The sequence below is a fragment of the Lepidochelys olivacea genome, assembly GCF_965140295.1.
Source record: "Lepidochelys olivacea isolate rLepOli2 genome assembly, chromosome: 1".
Lineage (NCBI taxonomy): Eukaryota > Metazoa > Chordata > Testudines > Cheloniidae > Lepidochelys > Lepidochelys olivacea.
In genome coordinates, this window is record NC_140411.1 from 139,638,268 (window position 1) to 139,658,369 (window position 20,102).

At 41.3% G+C, this 20,102-nt stretch overlaps 1 protein-coding gene across 6 annotated transcripts in view; it reads right to left on the reverse strand.

Moving 5' to 3' along the window:
* CTPS2 (CTP synthase 2) overlaps positions 1–20,102 on the reverse strand; it is a 139,198-nt gene that overhangs the window by 47,710 nt on the left and 71,386 nt on the right. The window contains exon 17 of one of the 6 annotated variants that reach the window (XM_084617808.1): positions 18,268–18,391. The exons of the other annotated variants lie outside the window; for them this stretch is intronic. Within the exon in view, the coding sequence (XP_084473934.1) occupies positions 18,297–18,391 (95 nt within the window). The 3' untranslated portion in view covers positions 18,268–18,296. Of the gene's footprint in view, positions 1–18,267; positions 18,392–20,102 lie in introns of those variants that run through there. 6 annotated transcript variants of the gene reach the window in all.

Here is a 20,102-nt window from a genome sequence, read left to right on the forward strand (position 1 = left end):
GGTTAAATGATTTGGTTGAGGGGCACTGCCTAAAAGTCAGGAGGCCTTTCTAACCTTGGTTCTGATAAAAACTTGCTGAGACCTTGGGCAAGTCACTTAACTTCACAGCACTTCCATTTGTTGAAAGTATATCTACAGGCATTTTTTTAGTTATGAAATAAAATGCAATATATTATCAAGGCCGGTGGTCAGAACAGAACTCAGTCCCTTCAGGCACCAAACTTGGTCTTTCATCCAGTTGATCCCCTGGCTGTTGGGGAAGACTTCTACCATGAATTTTTGCATCATGCCTTGGCAAAATGTCAAGTGAAAAACACTTTGCAGGTTTTCACCTGCCTCGCTGCAGATGTTCATCAGTCTCCTGAAAATTCAACATTTTTGGAGTCCAAAATCCCATGTAAACAAACTCATAAAAAATTCTAAACCTGTTTTCTTGACCAACTGCTTCCATCAATTTTGCCCTGTGAGAGTATTACTGCTTTATTGATAAAATCCTTTATAACCATGTCTGTATGCACAATCTCTACTAAAGCCAACTATACATTTTTTTCCAAATACATAATCATTGCATATAAAATGCAATCCATAAATATTTTAAAACCGAACATAGTAAACTGATTACTTTAATTTTTCAGGTAGATATCATAGGAACATTTCCTTTCAGGCTTTACCAGAAGCGCAGAAAGACATCAAACAAATCCCACAAAGAACTTAGATGTATTTTGAACCGTTATGCTGCAGAAAGGGGGCAATCCTGGCCAGCTGTCCCAGAGAGAACTGAAACTTGAGACTTATTGAAGCTAAGTGCAGGCAAAGTGGCTGAACTCAGACAGTGCTGTGCATGGAACGGATATGCAAAAGTACAGGTGAGCTGGGGTCTTGTGTCGATGTGGGTAATCTTTGCTAAGGGCTTGAATTTAACTAGAAGTGAGTGGAACAAACTTCCTGCACTTTGGGCCTGATCCAATTCCCATTAGAATAAATGGTCAAACTTCAGTAGCACAGGATTGGACTATTTATGACTTAACAAGAATCCAGCCATAATCACTTCACATCCCTCCACTCGCATCTACTCATGCTGTTAACCTCATCACAGTCCCCCTGGGAGACTTCTCCAACTCAAGCTATTAGGGTGTTCCTAGCCTTTTATATCTTTGTTAGGATAAACTCCTGCTCCCTCTGAAGCGAGCTAAATACAGCTGAACTATATTAGGATTGGGAGGCTATTCAGAGGACCAAAAAGAAGAGGAGGTTTCATGGGACTAGCCAAGCTTGGGGAGGGTAACCGTGATAATGTGGCTCCATTGGCCAAACTCCCCACTCGAGGGGAGCTTTGCCCAGGCTGGAGTTCTCGGTGTGGGACTGGTGGAGGACAGAAGTCGTCTTCTCCAGCCACAGATTACTATCTGTGCTACTGCATGGCCAGTCTCAGGGATGCAGCCATTACTCCTGTGCTCCCTGATATATAACTGCACATCGCAAAGGGGTAAAAGATTTGATCTTCAAACCCCCAGGTGCTCCTGCCTCCAATCTGAGCTCTGTCTATTCCTTTATTCAGTATTATTTATTTCTCTTCCCAAATACTAGAATGGGGGGGGGATCTTTATAAAGATCTAGTAGGTGTAAATCTTGAAAAATAGGTAAGAAGGGTATTCATTTTACAAGCAATGATTAAAGATTTTAATTATACCTTAACTAACTTAATGGAAAAATCAATGGAAAATTTGATCTTGGACAGTCCACCTGGTGCTTTCTTAATAAAATGCAAGGTACTTAGTCACAACTGATTTAGCGTCAAGGAAGAGAAACACAAATATGTCTTTCCACTGCCCCCCCAAATCCTACCAATGTTTTGATGGGTTCTTATATAATCACTGCTTTACATATTTCACAATATTTTCTATAAGGGCAGGGTGGTAGAAAGGGATACCAGCTAGAGCTTTGTTGTTACCTTGCTTCAGTATGCTTTGAAGGACCTGGAAGTACTCCTCTCATGGGAAGAAGTTAGAATTATGAACTTTTTTCCCCCTTCAAATAGTTAGTCTCTAAATGTCTTTTTCTTTCTCCCTCCCCAATTTATTTGACTAGAATGAAGGACAGGAAAATGGAACTGTATTCAGATACTGAAACTGAGACAGATAAAGTTTACTGGATTTCAAGTGAAACCTCTGGTATTAAGAGGCAATACAGAGTGTCTGAGCTTGCAGTTACATTCCATTCCATTCCTTTCCATTAGAAGGGCACATACCAAAAATATTTACTTATCTTGGTTTGAATTCTGCATGAGGGGGAGAAAAAAAAACCCTATTCTGTCTGTGACTCAAGGTCAAAGAACTCATTTTATTTTTATGTAACAAAAACTATTCAGCTGAGATGGGCAGATTTAATAATTTTAAAGTGAATTTGCTGATCACTGAGATATTGTTGGTTATGTTTTATATTCAGCTAACTTGAGATTCCAAACTGAAGAGAAAATCATACCACTTTACTGCTTAAGATGATCCCACGAGAATGTCTGATTTATAACTTGGAGCAAATGAACCAACCTAGATGGAAGAGGAAGTTCTACTGCACAAGCTAAGCCAAGTGTCCAGGAAACTTTCTTTGAGGCACATCCCCACCCCAACTCACCCATTCCACTAACAAGGCCAGCCTCAATGACCTGCCCAAGATGCACAAGTTTACAAAGGGCAAACAATGAGTAGGCACTGCATAAAAATAACAACCCCACCTATTAGCTCATACTCACTTTTCTCACAATTAAAAAAAAAAACCCATAAATCTGTGGCTTTAGGGACTTATTTTTGATGAGGCCCATGTTGTTTCTCTCCTTTCTTGTAGTTGTGAAGGTGGGCTTGAACCCTAGACCTTCAGATAGAACCACTAGTACTTGAGCTAAGAGACTGTCTTCGTTAGCTAGAAGCTGTGGTAAAATCTTAGTCTCTTATGCAGATCAGCCAGGATAGGAAGACAAAAATGCATTATCCTAGTGTGGCTTGTGTAACCCACAACATATACAAAACATTCATACAGTACAAACACGATCGCCGCCATGAGTCAATGTACCATGAGATGTGTGGCACAAATGTTCACCAAGACGGGGTGGAAAAGGAAAAGGTAAACATAACACAAAGTAGTGCAAAGATACTACAAAGTGAACACACAAGTTAAAATTGTGGTGTAATTTGTGTTGACTTGACACATTAAGGCCATTATCATATCCCACAAAGATCTGAGTCCGAAGATACAGAAGACCACACAGGTAATCGCAAAGGTAAACAGCACACTCAGTCCTGTTGCCAAGCCATGCTGCACGCAATCCTATTTGTTTCACGAGCTGCTCAGCTGTCAGTCCATGCTGTGAGAACTACAAAGAGTAACCAATTCAAACTAATTGTAACAGTTAAAATATTGATTACTACAATTTATTCTAATGAATGAGCCTACTTCCCTGCCATTCCTCTTTAATATTTAATACTTGTTGCCAAAATACAACAGTCTGACTTTCCAAAGATAGACTCATAGACTTTAAGGTCCAAAGGGACTAGTAAGATCATCGAGTCTGACCTCCTGCACATTGCAGGCCACAGAACCTCCCCCACCCACTCCTGGATGACCCAAAGGCTCAGCAAAGCTACGGTAATTCTCATCCCTATTCATCCTGGACCACGTTCCTTCCTTTCGTTAGCTTTTTGCCTTCCAAAAGACCACAGTAACAACTTTCACCAGGAACGTTTTGGTAGGGCAGCAGGACCACTTCACTGGTTTCTTAACAGAGCACTCTTTAAATACCCACCATGCAAGATATTTTTAGGGTATTGTTTATTTATTTTCTTCCTTTCCTCCCTCCTCCCAATTTTGGTATGGTTTGGTTTAGTTTCTTGCCTACTACATACTCTACCTCAATTCACCAGTATTAGTACCCACCCTCCATTTAAAAGCATACAAAGTTGAAATAAAACTGTGTAATTGCAACTGGCCAGTTCCACCACTGGATGGCAATATTACTTAGCGAATTACCAGCATAAAGAGATCTAACAAGTTTCAGAGAGGTAGCCGTGTTAGTCTGTATCAGCAGAAAGAATGAGGAGGACTTGTGGCACCTTAGAGACTAACACATTTATTTGGGCATAAGCTTTCGTGGGCTAAAGCCCAATTCATCAGATGCATGGAGTGGAAAATACAGTAGGAAGATATATATATACAGAGAACATGAAAAAATGTGCGTTGCCATACCAACTCTTAATGAGACCAATCGATTAAGGTGGGCTGTTATCAGCAGGAGAAAAAAACCTTTTGTAGTGATAATCATGATGGCCCATTTCAAACAGTTGACAAGAAGGTGTGAGTAACACTAGGGGGAAAATTAGCATGGGGAAATAGTTTTTAGTTAGTGTAATGACTCATTCACTCCCAGTCTTTATTCAAGCCTAATTTAATGGTGTCCAGTTTGCAGATTAATTCCAGTTCTGCTGTTTCTCGTTGGAGTCTGTTTTTGAAGATTTTTTGTTGAATAATTGTGACTTTTAGGTCTGTAATTGGTAGGTTGAAGTGTTCTCCGACTGGTTTTGAATGTTATAATTCTTGACATCTGATTTGTGTCCATTTATTCTTTTGTGTAGAGACTGTACAGTTTGGCCAATGTATATGGCAGAGGGGCATTGCTGGCACATGATGGTATATATCACATTGGTAGATGCACAGGTGAACGAGCCTCTAATAGTGTGGCTGATGTGATTAGGTCCTACGATGGTGTCCCTTGAATAGATATGTGGACAGAGTTGGCAACGGGCTTTGTTGCAAGGATAGGTTCCTGGGTTAGTGTTTTTGTTGTGTGGGGTGTGGATCTAACAAGGATCTTCTTAAGGGCTGGTTGTAAAGAATTGTGGGAATCTATAGACGGTTTGTCTGTAGTGCAGTCACTAGAGCTTGTAATTACTTTTACTCTCTTGCAGGGACAGTCTCAAGCTTAGCTCAAGAGACACGTACGATGCTGAAAGTGGCCTGTCTGCTAAATGGTCTTTGGCCTGTATTTTACCCAAAGTACAGAGAGCCATTCCAATGTGTGACATCTCATGAGCCATCAGGGATGGAAACTACACGACTGGAAAGTATTTCAGTGATGTGCACTAAGATTTTCCAGGCCTTGTGAACTGAGATAGTAGACCTTACAATATCATTATTGAGATGATCCTCATGCCTCCCCCTCCCTGAGAACATTAGAACCACAGTTAATGCTCCATGCCATCCAAAAGCTTTTCTGAAATGACATAAAGCACTGACCTCTAATTCTAGGAGTTCCTGAGAATACTATACCCCATGATAGAACTGAACTTGGGGGGAAAGCAGTGAGGCTATTAAAATGACCTGATCTTCAAAAGTCAGTATAAATTAATTCTTAAAAAGTCAATACTTTTGTTATTGAAAGTTAACTACAGTAAAATTTGTATTATCTAGCACATTACCAACTGGAAAGCTCTATAAACTGGCATTTCTGATCTTCATTGAAAGTCCGGTTTATACTCCAGTCGGTGTGGGGCCAGCAGTCTCCCTATCTGGCTCCGCTTGGCTCCCCGGAAGCGGCGACATGTCCCTGCTGCTCATAAGTGGAGGAATGACCACAAGGGGTTCAGTGTGCGGGAGGGGGTGTGGAACTGGGGGTTGGGGCACGGGAGGAGGTGCATGGTGCAGGCTCTGGGAGGGAGTTTGGGTGTGGGACGGGTCTCGGGGCAGGGGCCTGGGGCATGGGTGGAGAGCAGGGTGCCAGATCCGGTTGGCGCTAACTTCGGGCAGCTTCCCACAAGTGGCGACATGTTCCTGCTGCTCCTAAGCGGAGGCGCGGCGCAGTGGCTCTTCATGCTGCCCCTGCCCCGCCCTGAGCGCTGGCTTCACAGCTCCCATTGGCTGGGAACTGTGGCCAGTTTGGGCAGCACCTGCAGGGAGCTGCCACACTTCCATAGTGCACTTTGATCTATTCCTGTTTCAAAGCACACGATGGAATTGTTAGCATGGGTCAATAGGATTCACACAGACACTAGTGTGCAGCAAGCCATGAACTAGCCTGGTCAACACTACAAAGTTAGGTCTCCTGCCAACAGAAGCACCCCATTACAGCAATATAGCAAAACCACCTCCCTGAACGGCGTTGAGCTGCGGTCCCTGTACTGTGGTCAATGCAGTGTGAGTGTAGATGCTGCATGACCTATGTTGACCCTAATAGTCCTCCAGCAGCTGTCCCACAATGCCCAACACTGATCACTCTGGTCACAATTGTGACCTCCACTGCCTAGGGGTCATGCCCCACTCCACTCTCTTAAAACACTTGGTATATTTTTGACATGTCTTTCCCTGAGCGCCCAGCTTGGGAGCACATCTCCCAGCTCTCCACTGTCATGTGCAGCTGCCCAACTGACTAGACCAGCTACATGATCCAGATGTACCTGGAGAAGACAGGAGGTACTGGATCTCCTGGGACTGTGGGGAGGAGAGTCTATGCAGGCACACCTATGGACCAGTTGTAGACATGTGGACATCTATAAAAAAATTGCACAGGGGATTCAGGCGAAGGAGCACGACAGGGACCAGCAGCAGTGCCACATGAAAGCAAAGGAACTGCGGTATGCATATGCCACAAGATCTGGGAGGCCAACAGTTGATCTGGTGATGAGCTGCAGACCTGCTGGTTTTACGATGAGTTGCATGTCAGATTTGGCAGACATGCAAGTATGCACCAGCACCCCGCAGACTACCATGGATACCTCAGTGGAGCCCAAGACACAGACCCCTGCCATAAGTGAAGAGGAGGAGGAGAGGGACACATATTGGGGTGGGGGTGATGTAGAGGATCCAGCTATGCCACAAACCAGGACCAGTTTGAGACTCCGCTGTGGTCCGGCTAGTCCCACCAGCCAAACACGGACAAGCCCGATCCAGAGAACCCTCCTCGGGTAAGTGCTTTTTCCCTTACAGTGTTTAAAAACAATTGTGGCACCTGGCCCATCCCAAATTACCAAAGGCCACATGTATCAATATTTAACTGTCTTACTCATACAGGAAGAGGTAACAGTACAACAAACAGAGCTAGAGTTATCTGCTTTTCATTCCCCTGTAGGATTAGGAGGACGAAGGAGGGCATATAGAGCACCCTGTTGATTTATATAGGGATGTCCCTTGTATCCTCCTGAGAGATCTCAATGAACCTTTCATGGAGATACTCTGCAATCCTCTCCCAAAGGTTTCTAGGATGGCCACCTTATTTTTTCCTTGGCAGTAGGACACCCCGCAACGATCTACTTGGTACCACGGGTCAAATCCCTATCCCTATTACTCCACACAGGCAAATCCCTATCCCTATTACTCCACTCCCTATTACTCCACATACACTGACCTGGGAGAGGCACGGCTACTGTCAGAGTAGCCAAAGCAGACTGCATTTCTGCACTTGAATGGACAGATCTGTGTGCTTTCTAGTTAAAATTCTGTTCAGTTAATTCATGTTTGTATTGTATTGTCCTTTTTTATTTGTACACTGTCTTTTCCCCACTATTTTTGTCAGACAATAAAATTCTATTTTTTGTAAATAAATTAATCTTTATTAGTTCACCAAGCACACTGCAGAGTGTATGGCAGGATTCAAAGCACCCAGCACTTGTAAATGCACAGCACCACAAAATTCATAAGTTCAAGAAACCACCAAGTAATATCTGTACACATACAGCAAGCACTGCATAATTCAGTTTCAGTGAAAGACCATGTAACAGTTATAAATGCACAGGAAATCATAGTAATTCAAAGGTTTATTATAATACACGGTGTCGTATGTATACATGCACATCAAGCACTGCACAATGCCTAACAGCCTGCAAACCTACAGGGCCAGGGCATAGTCAAGCACAGCACATTAATGTGGCTGACTATTACAGTGTTTTTTCAAAGCCTCCTGCAACTGCATAGCTCTATAATGGGCTCTTATAACGGCCCATGTGTCTGGCTGTTCAAACTCAGCAGACAGCCGCTCCACCGTGGCGGCAACTTTCCCCCCTTTCTCTCACATATGTTATGCAGGACACAACATAGAGCTATAATTATTCAGATATTTTTCTCACTGAGATCCAGTCTAGCAATCCAGTCTGTCAATTAATCGCAGTTAACTCATGCGATTAACTCAAAAAAAATTAACTGTGATTAAAGAAATTAACTGGGATTAATCACAGTTTTAACAGAATACCAATTGAAATGTATTAAATATTTTGGATTTTTTTCTACATATTCATATATATTGTATTTTGTGTTGTAATTGAAACCAAAGTATATATTTTTATTTATTTTTTTATTATTATTTATATTTATTATTTTTTATTCCAAATATTTGCACTGTAAAAATGATAAACAAAAGAAATAGTATCTTTCAATTCACCTCATACAAGTACTGTAGTGTAATCTCTTTGTCGTGAAAGTCCAACTTACAAATGTAGATTTTTTTTTTGTTATATAACTGCATAGATAACTTCTGCTGGTAGCATCTGACTCAGATAATGAAAATGAACATGCATTGATCTGCACTGCTTTGGATTGTTATCAAGCAGAACCCATCATCAGTATGTCCCCTGGAACGGTGGTTGAAGCATGAAGGGACATATGAATCTTTAGCGCATCTGGAACATAAATATCTTGCGACGCTGGCTACAACAGTGCCATGCAAACGTCTGTTCTCACTTTCAGGTGACATTGTAAAGAAGAAGTGGGCAGTATTAGCTCCTGCAAATGTAAACAAACTTGTTTGCTTGAGCAATTGGCTGAACAAGGAGTAAGACTGAGTGGACTTGCAGGCTCTAAAATTTTACATTGTTTTATTTTTGAATGCTGTTATTTGTACATAATTCTACATTTGTAAGTTAAACTTTCATGATAAAGAGATTGCACTACAGTACTTTTATTAGGTGAATTGAAAAATACTATTTTTTTTACAGTGCAAATACTTGTAATCAAAAATAACTATAAAGTGAGCACTGTACACTTTGTATTCTGTGTTGTAATTGAAATCAATATATTTGAAAATGTAGAAAACATCCAAAAATATTTAAATAAATGGTATTTTATTATTGTTCACAGTGTGAATAAAGCTGCTCCATGAATGCCAACAACAACCTGGAAGTGTTTTTCGTCATGCCCCTCAGCAATCTGCCCTCAAAGAAACTGTCATGTCCCGCACTGTTGCAGTTCTTCCTGAGGTTCTGATAATATCAGAAAATCATGCATCCTGTATTTGCAACATTCATGACAATAGTACAGAGCTGTGCCAACTCTATGCTTCTATCACAGAGGGTGGACACCAAACAGTGCTACATGGGTTTGTGGGATCATAAAGAAAGGTGCAAAAATTATGGGATACGGATGCATTCTGGGATGGAGAAAGTTGTGAGAGGGGAATTTGATCCCTCACTCCCAGAGTTCACTGTGTGACTCATTTCTGCCCAACAATACATTGTGAAAACTTCCCAGAAGGCATTTTGCCAGACTGGGATACCTACCCATTGTGTGCAGCACTTTGCATTGACACAAACTCTACTAGTGAGTACATGAAAATCCAATGCAAGCGGCCAAGTGTGTGCTCACAAGTGACATACTAACTGTGGCAGCTGTACGCCAGCTTAACTTTAACATGTGTTTATAAAGTTTGTAGTGTAGACGTGGCCTAAGTGTTCATAATAAATTAGGAATACAAAATTAATGATTAAAAAGGATTAAAAGGTTGCAAAATCAAGTACTTTCAAGTCAGGAAATGCCAAAATGAACATTGCCCTTGCAACATTAATTTACCCCCACCCCACATGCATATACACTATGATACAGTCTTTAGTTACATGCAGAAGTGACTGTGAAAAATTTGGCATACATGACTTGTCCAGTGTCACACAGAAACTTGGTGACAGAGGCTGGGATAAAATTCAAGCCTCCAGAGTGGCATTCATCTGGTCTAACCATTAGACCATTCTGTCTCTTCCTGCAGTCCCCTGCCTCATTCACTACCCATCTTCCAGCTTCCTACAGACAATAGCCTCCTTCATTACACAATCCTTATTCATCCCCAGATCAGATCCATTCTGTGCACTCAATGAATGTCCTGTGTAAAAAGTAATATGGGATCATGGAATTAAAGGCTGTATTATAAATAATGCATATAAACAACATAAGAATGGCCATTCTGGGTCAGACCAAAGGTCTATCCAGCCCAGTATCCTGTCTACCAACAGTGGCCAATGCCACTGGGGTGACCTCTGCTGCTGCCACGTCCCTCACCCCCTCAGATTCTGGGGGAGCCCCCCCAGCCAGCGGGGTGGGGGAACAATGGCCAATGCCATGTGCCCCAGAGGCCGTGAACCTAACAGGTAATGATCAAGTGATCTCTCTCCTGCCATCCATCTCCACCCTCTGACAAACAGAGGCTAGGGACAACATTCCTTACCCATCCTGGCTAACAGCCATTAATGGACTTAACCGCCATGAATTTATCCAGTTCTCTTTTAAACACTGTTATAGTCCTAGCCTTCCCAACCTCCTCAGGCAAGGAGTTCCACAGGTTGACTGTGTACTGAGTGAAGAACTTCCTTTTATTTGTTTTAAAGTTGCTACCCATTAATTTCATTTGGTGGCCCCTAGTTCTTATATTATGGGAACAAGTAAATAACTTTTTCTTATTCACTTTCTCCACACCACTCATGATTTTATATACCTCTATCATATCCCTCCTTAGTCTCCTCTTTTCCGCGCTGAAAAGTCCTAGCCTCTTTAATCTCTCCTCATATGGGACCCGTTCCAAACCCCTAATCATTTTAGTTGCCCTTCTCTGAACCTTTTCTAATGCCAGTATATCTTTTTTGAGATGAGGGGACCACTGTACGCAGTATTCAAGATGTTGGAGCACCATGGATTTATATAAGGGTAATAAGATATTCTCCGTCTTATTCTCTATCCCTTTTTTAATGATTCCTAACATCCCATTTTCTTTTTTGACTGCCGCTGCACACTGCATGGACGTCTTCAGAGAACTATCCACGATGACTACAAGATCTTTCTCCTGATTAGCTGTAGCTAAATTAGCCCCCATCATATTGTATGTAAAGTTGGGGTTATTTTTTCCAATGTGCATTACTTTACATTTATCCACATTAAATTTCATTTGCCATTTTGTTGCCCAATCACTTAGTTTTGTGAGATCTTTTTGAAGTTCTTCACAGTCTGCTTTGGTCTTAACTATCTTGAGCACTTTAGTATCATCTGCAAACTTTGCCACCTCACTGTTTACCCCTTTCTCCAGATCATTTATGAATAAGTTGAATAGGATTGGTCCTAGGACTAACCCTTGGGGAACATCACGAGTTACCCCTCTCCATTCTGAAAATTTACCATTTATTCCTACCCTTTGTTCCCTGACTTTTAACCAGTTCTCAATCCATGAAAGGGTCTTCTCTCTTCTTATCCCATGACAACTTAATTTACGTAAGAGCCTTTGGTGAGGGACCTTGGCAAAGGCTTTCTGGAAATCTAAGTACACTATGTGCACTAGATTCCCCTTCTCCACATGTTTGTTGACCCCCTCAAAGAACTCTAATAGATTAGTAAGACATGATCTCCCTTTACAGAAATCACGTTGACTTTTGCGCAACAATTTATGTTCTTCTATGTGTCTGACAATTTTATTCTTTACTACTGTTTCAACTAATTTGCCCGGTACTGATGTTAGACTTACTGGTCTGTAATTGCCAGGATCACCTCTAGAGCCCTTCTTAAATATTGGCATTACATTAGCTATCTTCCAGTCACTGGATACAGTAGCTGATTTAAAGGACAGGTTACAAACTGTAGTTAATAGTTCTGCTATTTCGCATTTGAGTTCTTTCAGAACTCTTGGGTGAATGCCATCTGGTCTTGGTGACTTGTTACTGTTAAGTTTCTCAATTAATTCCAAAACCTCCTCTAGTGACACTTCAATCTGTGACAATTCCTCAGATTTGTCACCTACAAAGGACGGCTCAGGTTTGGGAATCTCCCTAACATCCTCAGCCATGAAGACTGAAGCAAAGAATTCATTTAGTTTCTCCGCAATGACTTTAAGTGCTCCTTTTGTATCTCGATCATCAAGGGCCCCACTGGTTGTTTAGCAGGCTTCCTGCTTCTGATGTACTTAAAAAACATTTTGTTATTACTGTGATACAGCATGGCCAGAGGGCAGCAAAAGACTGTTTTTTGGAGCCTTGCTCCTTGTAGAGGGAACAAAGTTTGCTATAAATTAATTAGAGCACCTGAAGCCAATTAGAGCACCTCAAGCCAGTCACATTATAAAAAACCCCTGCTTCAATCAGATAAGTGGAGGAGTTGAAACAGAGTGGATTGGTGTTGGAGAAGAGGAGAGTTTGGAGAAGTGCTGTGGTGGGCTAAGAAGACCAAGACCGTAGGTAAAGAGACACCTGGTTTGTGCAGAGGGAGGGCAGGAAGCCCTATAAGCTGAAGGGCAGGAGAGGGAAGTAGCCAGGGGAAGGAATTGCTAGTTCTAGTGGTTTACTGCTATCCCTATGGCCCCTGGGCTGGGACATGGAGTAGAGGGTGGGCCTGGGTCCCTCCCTCGCCACTCCCCTCCTCTAGGACACTAGTGGGGCAGTTAATACCCCAGTTCAGGGGCAAGAAATGGTGCCCTGAACCTCCCCCCACCCCCAAGAGGAGAAAGCATGAGACCTGTCATTGTAGTGCTGGAAATTTGCCACATTACCTTTTGAGTTTTTGACTAGCTGTTCTTCAAACTCCTTTTTGGCTTTTCTTATTACATTTTTACATTTAATTTGGCAGTGTTTATGCTCCTTTCTACTTACCTCACTAGGATTTGACCTCCACTTTTTAAAAGATGTCTTTTTATCTCATTGCTTCTTTTACATGGTGGTTAAACCATGGTGGCTCTTTTTTAGTTCTTTTACAGTGTTTTTTAATTTGGGGTATACATTTAAGTTGAGCCTCTATTATGGTGTCTTTGAAAAGTGTCCATGCAGCTTGCAGGGATTTCACTCTTGTTACTGTACCTTTTAATTTCTGTTTAACTAACCTCCTCATTTTTGCATAGTTCCCCTTTCTGAAATTAAATGCCACAGTGTTGCGCTGTTGAGATGTTCTTCCCACCACAGGAATGTTAAATTATTATGTTATTATATTATGGTCACTATTTCCAAGCAGTCCTGTTATAGTTACCTCTTGGACCAGATCCTGAGTTCCACTCAGGACTAGATGGAGAGTTGCCTCTCCCCTTGTGGGTTCCTGTACCAGCTGCTCCAAAAAGCAGTCATTTAAAGTATTGAGAAATTTTGCCTCTGCATTTTGTCCTGAGGTGACCTGTACCCAGTCAATATGGGGATAATTGAAATCCCCTGCTATTATTGAGTTCTTTATTTTGATAGCCTCTTTAATCTCCCTTAGCATTTCATCATCACTATCACTGTCCTGGTCAGGTGGTCGATAATAGATCCCTACTGTTATATTCTTATTAGAGCATGGAATTACTATCCATAGAGATGCAATGGAACATGTGGATTCATTTAAGATTTTTATTTCATTTGATTCTACATTTTCTTTCATATAATGTCACTCCCTCTCCCCTGCACGACCTGTTCTGTCCTTCTGATATATTTTGTACCCCGGAATGATTGTGTCCTGTTGATTGTCCTCACTCCACCAGGTTTCTGTGATGCCTATTATATCAATATCCTCCTTTAACATGAGGCACTCTAGTTCACCCATCTTATTATTTAGACTTCTAGCATTTGTGTACAAGCACTTTAAAAACTTGTCACTGTTTATTTGTCTGCCCTTTTCTGATGTGTCCGATTCTTTATGTGAATGTTTCTTGTCTGATCTGGCCCATACTTCATCCTCTTCCATCCTCTCCTCTTGACTAAAACCTAGAGAATCTCTATCAATAGACTGGCCTCTAAGAGATGTCTCTGTCCGATCCACGTGCGCCTCTGCAGTAATCAGCTTTCCCCCATCTTAGTTTAAAAACTGCTCTGCAACATTTTTAAAGTTAAGTGCCAGCAGTCTGGATCCACTTTGGTTTAGGTGGAACCCATCCTTCTTGTATAGGCTCCCCCTATCCCCAAAGTTTCCCCAGTTCCTAATAAATCTAAACCCCTCCTCTCTACACCATTGTCTCATCCACGCATTGAGACTCTGAAGCTCTGCCTGCCTACCTGGCCCTGCGTGTGGAACTGGAAGCATTTCTGAGAATGCCACCATAGAGGTCCTGGATTTCAGGCTCTTTCCTAGCAGCCTAAATTTGGCCTCCAGGACATCTCTCCTATCCTTCCCTATGTCATTGGTACCTACATGTACCACGACCACCGGCTCCTCCCCAGCACTACACATAAGCCTATCTAGATGCCTCAAGAAATCCGCAACCTTCGCTCCAGACAGGCAAGTCACCATACGGTTCTCCCGGTCATCACAAACCCAGCTATGTGTGTTTCTAATGATTGAATCTCCCATTACTAACATCTGCCTTTTCCTAATGACTGGAGTTCCCTCCCTCGGAGAAGTAACTTCAGTGTGAGAGGATACCCCAACACCATCTGAAAGGAGGGTCCCAACTATGGAAAGATTTCCCTCTGCTCCTGTTGACTGCTCTCCTTCTCTGGGCCTTTCATCCTCCTTAACAGCGCAGGCACTGTCTGACCGGAGGTGGAACAAGACTACAGTGTCCCGGAAAGCCTCAACAACACACCTCTCTACTTCCCTTAGCTCCTCCAGTTCTGCCCCCACTCTGCTGCTGGGCTTCTCCCTGAATTCTCTCCTACAGCTACTTAGGTTAATGATAGGGTTTTTGTTTAAATCAAGAAGTTTTGATTATAGTTTAGTTTAAAGGTTTTAAAGAATGGCAAGTGTACCTCGCCCCCTTCTCACTCCCCTTCCAAACTTCCTCTCAAAACTCCCTCTTAGCAGTCCCTGGTTGCTTGCTCACTGCTTTATAAATCCCTGGCCCCCTGACTAAGGCTCAGCCAATGAACAGACGCTTCTAGATTTCAAACCTTGTTTAGGAGCTCACAGCTTCCAACTGCCGGCCACAGCACACAGTCCTTCAGACAGACAAAGACAAGCTCAGCACACCGCAAGTGACCCCTAAACACAAACACACACTACAGACAGCCACTTACTCCAAGGGTCCCATATTTGCTCCTCCTTCACCTGGAGAACTCCATCTCGAAACTCCCTGTTAGCAGTTCCTGGTCACTACACAAGAGGAGTTAATTTAGGTAGCATGGGCAACATTTTATTCTGGCATTTCCTAACGTGAGAGTGTTTGACATTGGGATCTTTTTATCCTTTTTAATCTTTAACTTCATATTTCCTAATTTTTTTATGGTTTAGTTTATCGATGAGAGCAACTTTACCTAACATTTAACAAAGCTTTTTGTTTATAAATTTCCTTAGTTTTATAATGTGTGCTATTTTAAATAATAAAGCATTTACAGATTTGTTTAAGATGTTAAGTTTTCACATCATAGGGGGGAAAAAAAGAATTTTTTTTTAAAAAACAGAAAACAGGAGGAACTCGTGTCTATAAGTTCTCTCTTTTTGTGAAAGGTAAATATTCAGAAAGCTATAGCCCCGCAATTTCCAAGCAGCATCTAAACAATATTTGTGAAAAAGAAATTGCAGTTTTGAATCTTATTTTCATGCAGCCCTTGCTGAGGAAAGTAACAATTACCCTTTGAATAGAAACAATATAACTTACCCTAGTACAAACCCAAAGAAGCAGAGCAGGAGCTGATCCAAACCCAATCTGCTTTCATTACAGCTCTTCCTGAAATCTTATCATGTAATAATGTTATGTTTAGCTGACAGAAATCAGTTATCAAAGACAGCTGTTGCCATGACAACCAGGGCACAAGTGATTCTCCCAAAGTATGCAAATGAACTGGAAGGAGTGAGGGATAAATGGCTGATATTCTCGGATGTCACAATATCTCAGATGTCACAATACAAGGTCCCCCACAAAAGGCTCTTAAGCAAAGTAAGCTGTCATGGGATAAGAGGGAAGGTCCTCTCATGGATTGGTAACTGGTTAAAAGATAAGACATAAAGGACAGAAATAAATGGTCAGTTTTCAGAATGGAGTGATGTAAATGGTGTCGCCCAGGGGTCTGTACAGAGACCAGTCCTATTCAACATATTCATAAATGATCAGGAAAAAGGGGTAAACAGTGACGTGGCAAAATTTGCAGATGACACAAAACTACACGAGATAGTTAAGTCCCAAGGAGACTGAGAAGAGCTACAAAAGGATCTCACAAACCTGGGTGACTGGGCAACAAAATGGCAGATGAAATTCAATGCTGACAAATGCAAAGTAATGCACATTGGAAAACACATCCCAACTATACATATAAAATGATAGGGTCTAAATTAGCTGTTACCACTCAAAAAAGAGATTTTGGAGTCACTGTGAATGGGTCTCTGAAAATATCCACTCAATGTGCGGCGGCAGTCAAAAAAGCAAACAGAATGTTGGGAATCATTAAGAAAGGGGTAGATAATAAGACAGAAAATATCATATTGTTTCTATACAAATCTATGGTACACGCACATCTTGAATACTGCGTGCAGATGTGGTTGCCCCATCTCAAAAAAGATATATTGGAAAAGGTTCAGAAAAGGGCAAGAAAAATGATTAGGGGTATGGAAGGGCTGCCATATGAGAAGGGCTGCCATTTAATATGGACTTTTCAGCTTGGAAAAGAGACGACTAAGGGGGGATATGATGGAGATCTATAAAATCATGACTGGTGTGGAGAGAGTAAATAAGGAAGTGTTATTTACTCCTTCTCATAACACACAAACTAGGGATCACCAAATGAAATTAATAGGCAGTCATTTAAAACAAGCAAAGGGAAGTATTTTTTTCACACAACACACAGTCAACCTGTGGAACTCCTTGCCAGAGGATGTTGTGAAGGCCAAGACTATAACAGGGTTCAAAAAAGAACTGGATAGGTCCATCAATGGCTATTAGCCAAGATTGGCAGGGATGTTATCCCTAGCCTCTGTTTGCCAGAAGCTGGGAATGGGCGACAGGGAATGAATCACTTGATGATTACCTGTTCTGTTCATTCCCTCTGGGGCACCTGGCTTTGGCCATTGTTGGAAGACAGGATACTGGGCTAGATGGACCTTTGGTATGACCCAGTATGGACATTCTTATCTTCTTAATATTACCGCTCGGGCAGTAGAAGGCGACAAATTTGCACTATGTCAACAAAATCAGGTTTTTCCAGTTTTCCTAAATTTCCTAAAGTCAACAACATACAAACACAAAATACATACTGGAGATTGTTGCACACACATTAATTAGCAGCTAAAATCTGGTTCAAATTCCCTATGGCATGTTGACAAAAAAAATTCCTAGTGAAAGATTAGATACTGAGGTACAGAAAATTCTGACCCAATCTTAACTATGGTCTCACTATTGTGAGACTATAATATAAAATATATCAAGTCCGATCATATATGATAGCCTATTGGGGAAAAGTGTAGATGCAAGAGGCAGAGAAGTGAGAGTGTGAGCATGCAAGGACAATGTTAACAAATAGGATAGAGCAGAAAAGAAATATCTTCAGATCATATCTCACTGTTCATTAACCAGGAAGAAATCTGCAGGAAATGAAGGAAGCTAGTAATAGCTTCACAATCAAACCACCTTCAAATCATCTGACAAGTACTAATTAATGACAGGATTCAGAGTAGCAGCCGTGTTAGTCTGTATCCACAAAAAGAAAAGGAGTACTTGTGGCACCTTAGAAACTAACAAATTTATTTGAGCATAAGCTTTCGTGAGCTACAGCTCACTTCATCGGCTGCATGCCAATTAATTAATGTTACTTACCTCAAATGCCCACACCCAGTATAATTTACACTCTCTCTCTCTCTGTGAAATGAGTGGGCGATTGGATGCAGAAGATAAGCTAAATGGATTGTGTGATGATGCACTCATCAGCATATGGAGAAATGTATGCTAGGCAACCAACAACAAAGACTGAGGCTATCTCCACAATACAAATAAACACAGGTTATGTGTCAGCATTTAACAATGTCATCAATAACCTGTAGCTAACACAACAGTTGGTCCTTGAGTTCAGTAAAGCAGAGCTGTTATGGGTTGGCAAAGGCAAAATAACATATTCTTAATGTTGTCCATGCAAAATCCTTTTGGCCATTACTTGTCTGTAATTCTCTTCACACCCACAATGTAAGCTTGAGTGTTACACTGCCATGAGAACTGACAACACAGTAAGATTCAGTTTGTGGGAGGTTGCCCTGCTTGATCCACCATGAGGCATCCAGAAGTGGTGGTGAGCTATGGGGAAAGAATAGAGAACACAAGATTGATGGTGAAGGAGAGACATGCAGGGAAAGCCCAAGGATCTCTAGTGTTGATCCTCTGCTGCTCTGAGCTTTTCCTGCTACTGACATTTGTTGGGAAACGCTTGGGGATTCTGCTCCATACAGATGAAATTATGTGTCCTACATATAACTTGGTAACGGCCAGTATGGACATTCTTATATAAGCAGTTTAGTCATATTATCAGTTTAAGGTTTCACATTAAGGGACTGTTTACATCATTGACAATACTCACATTGCTTAAATGGGAGCCTGACGGAGCGCTAAGTATTATTTAATTATTCTGTAGTAATGTGGCTACAAGAGGTTATACTATTCTGTATATATTCATTACAGTGGAAGTGTTGCAGTATATGTTGACATATCAATGTGTCACACAATGGTTATATTTGTGATAAGTGTCACAAACCTAAGAAGATTGGGAATCAATGCACTAGGTCATATTTGTATCAACATCAATGTAACAAGCCCAAGTTGATTTAGGCCACACACAGACAAAAGTATGACAAGGTCCAAACAATATTTTTTTCCAAGCTTAAATCCTTTATAAGAGTACACACTTATCAGGACTACCATATACATATGTTTGCTGTGCACGAGCACACACTCTGCCATGCACATGGTGTTGTGTGTGTGAAGGTGCTTACAAGCGTGGTCATCATGTAAATCGGAGCAACAATGATTTGACATAACCAGCAGATTGGCATACTTTGTAGAACAAAGAAATCCATATGAAATAAATGCTGTAAATGTATCCAGATCATAGTAACTTTGAGCCACCATTAGTGGAGGAGCTGAAAATGGTGATGGGATGTGAGGAAAGTGAAGAGTTTGAGTTAGTTCATGCAACCAATATCAGTTTTCCGAAGTATACAACAGGATATAACATTCCCACCATATAAACCTAATATTCCTAGTGTGCTTTCAACAGTCTCCAGCAGACAGCAGTTCACAAATATGCATCGTTAGCGTTATTTCTCCCATAATGACAGATACCGAAACACCAGGTTAAGAGCTCGCAAAAAGAAAAGGAGTACTTGTGGCACCTTACAGACTAACCAATTTATTTGAGCATAAGCTTTCGTGAGCTATTTGAGCTTATGCTCAAATAAATTGGTTAGTCTCTAAGGTGTCACAAGTACTCCTTTTCTTTTTGCGAATACAGACTAACATGGCTGTTACTCTGAAACAGGTTAAGAGTTGTTGCTGCTGCCCAAATGTAAGAACAACAGTCATAAGTAATAGTTTTAATTTAACAATCATAGGCCAGTAATTCACTGTGGGTAGACAGTAGGTGCAGATCCACCGGTAGGTGCATTCCTGGACAGCATGGGATATGGTATCACACAAGTCAGGGAAGGGAAATAGACAGACAATAACCATTTGCACCTACATGAACATTTTCATACAAGGATCTCAAAGTACTTTACAAAGGGCATGATTAACAGATAACTATGCCTATAATGCATAGTGCAGTACAAAGGAACCATAGGCTCTCATGGAAGGAAAATACTTGTAATATTAAAAAAAAAACTTATGAAAACTAGCATTCTAAATAAACGCTTACTGGTTGTCATTTAAAACTCCATTGTATAAAGGGGGTCAAATCTCAGATGATTTAGATCACTCTAAATTGTCCCTCAATCCAGCGGGATTACATAGATGA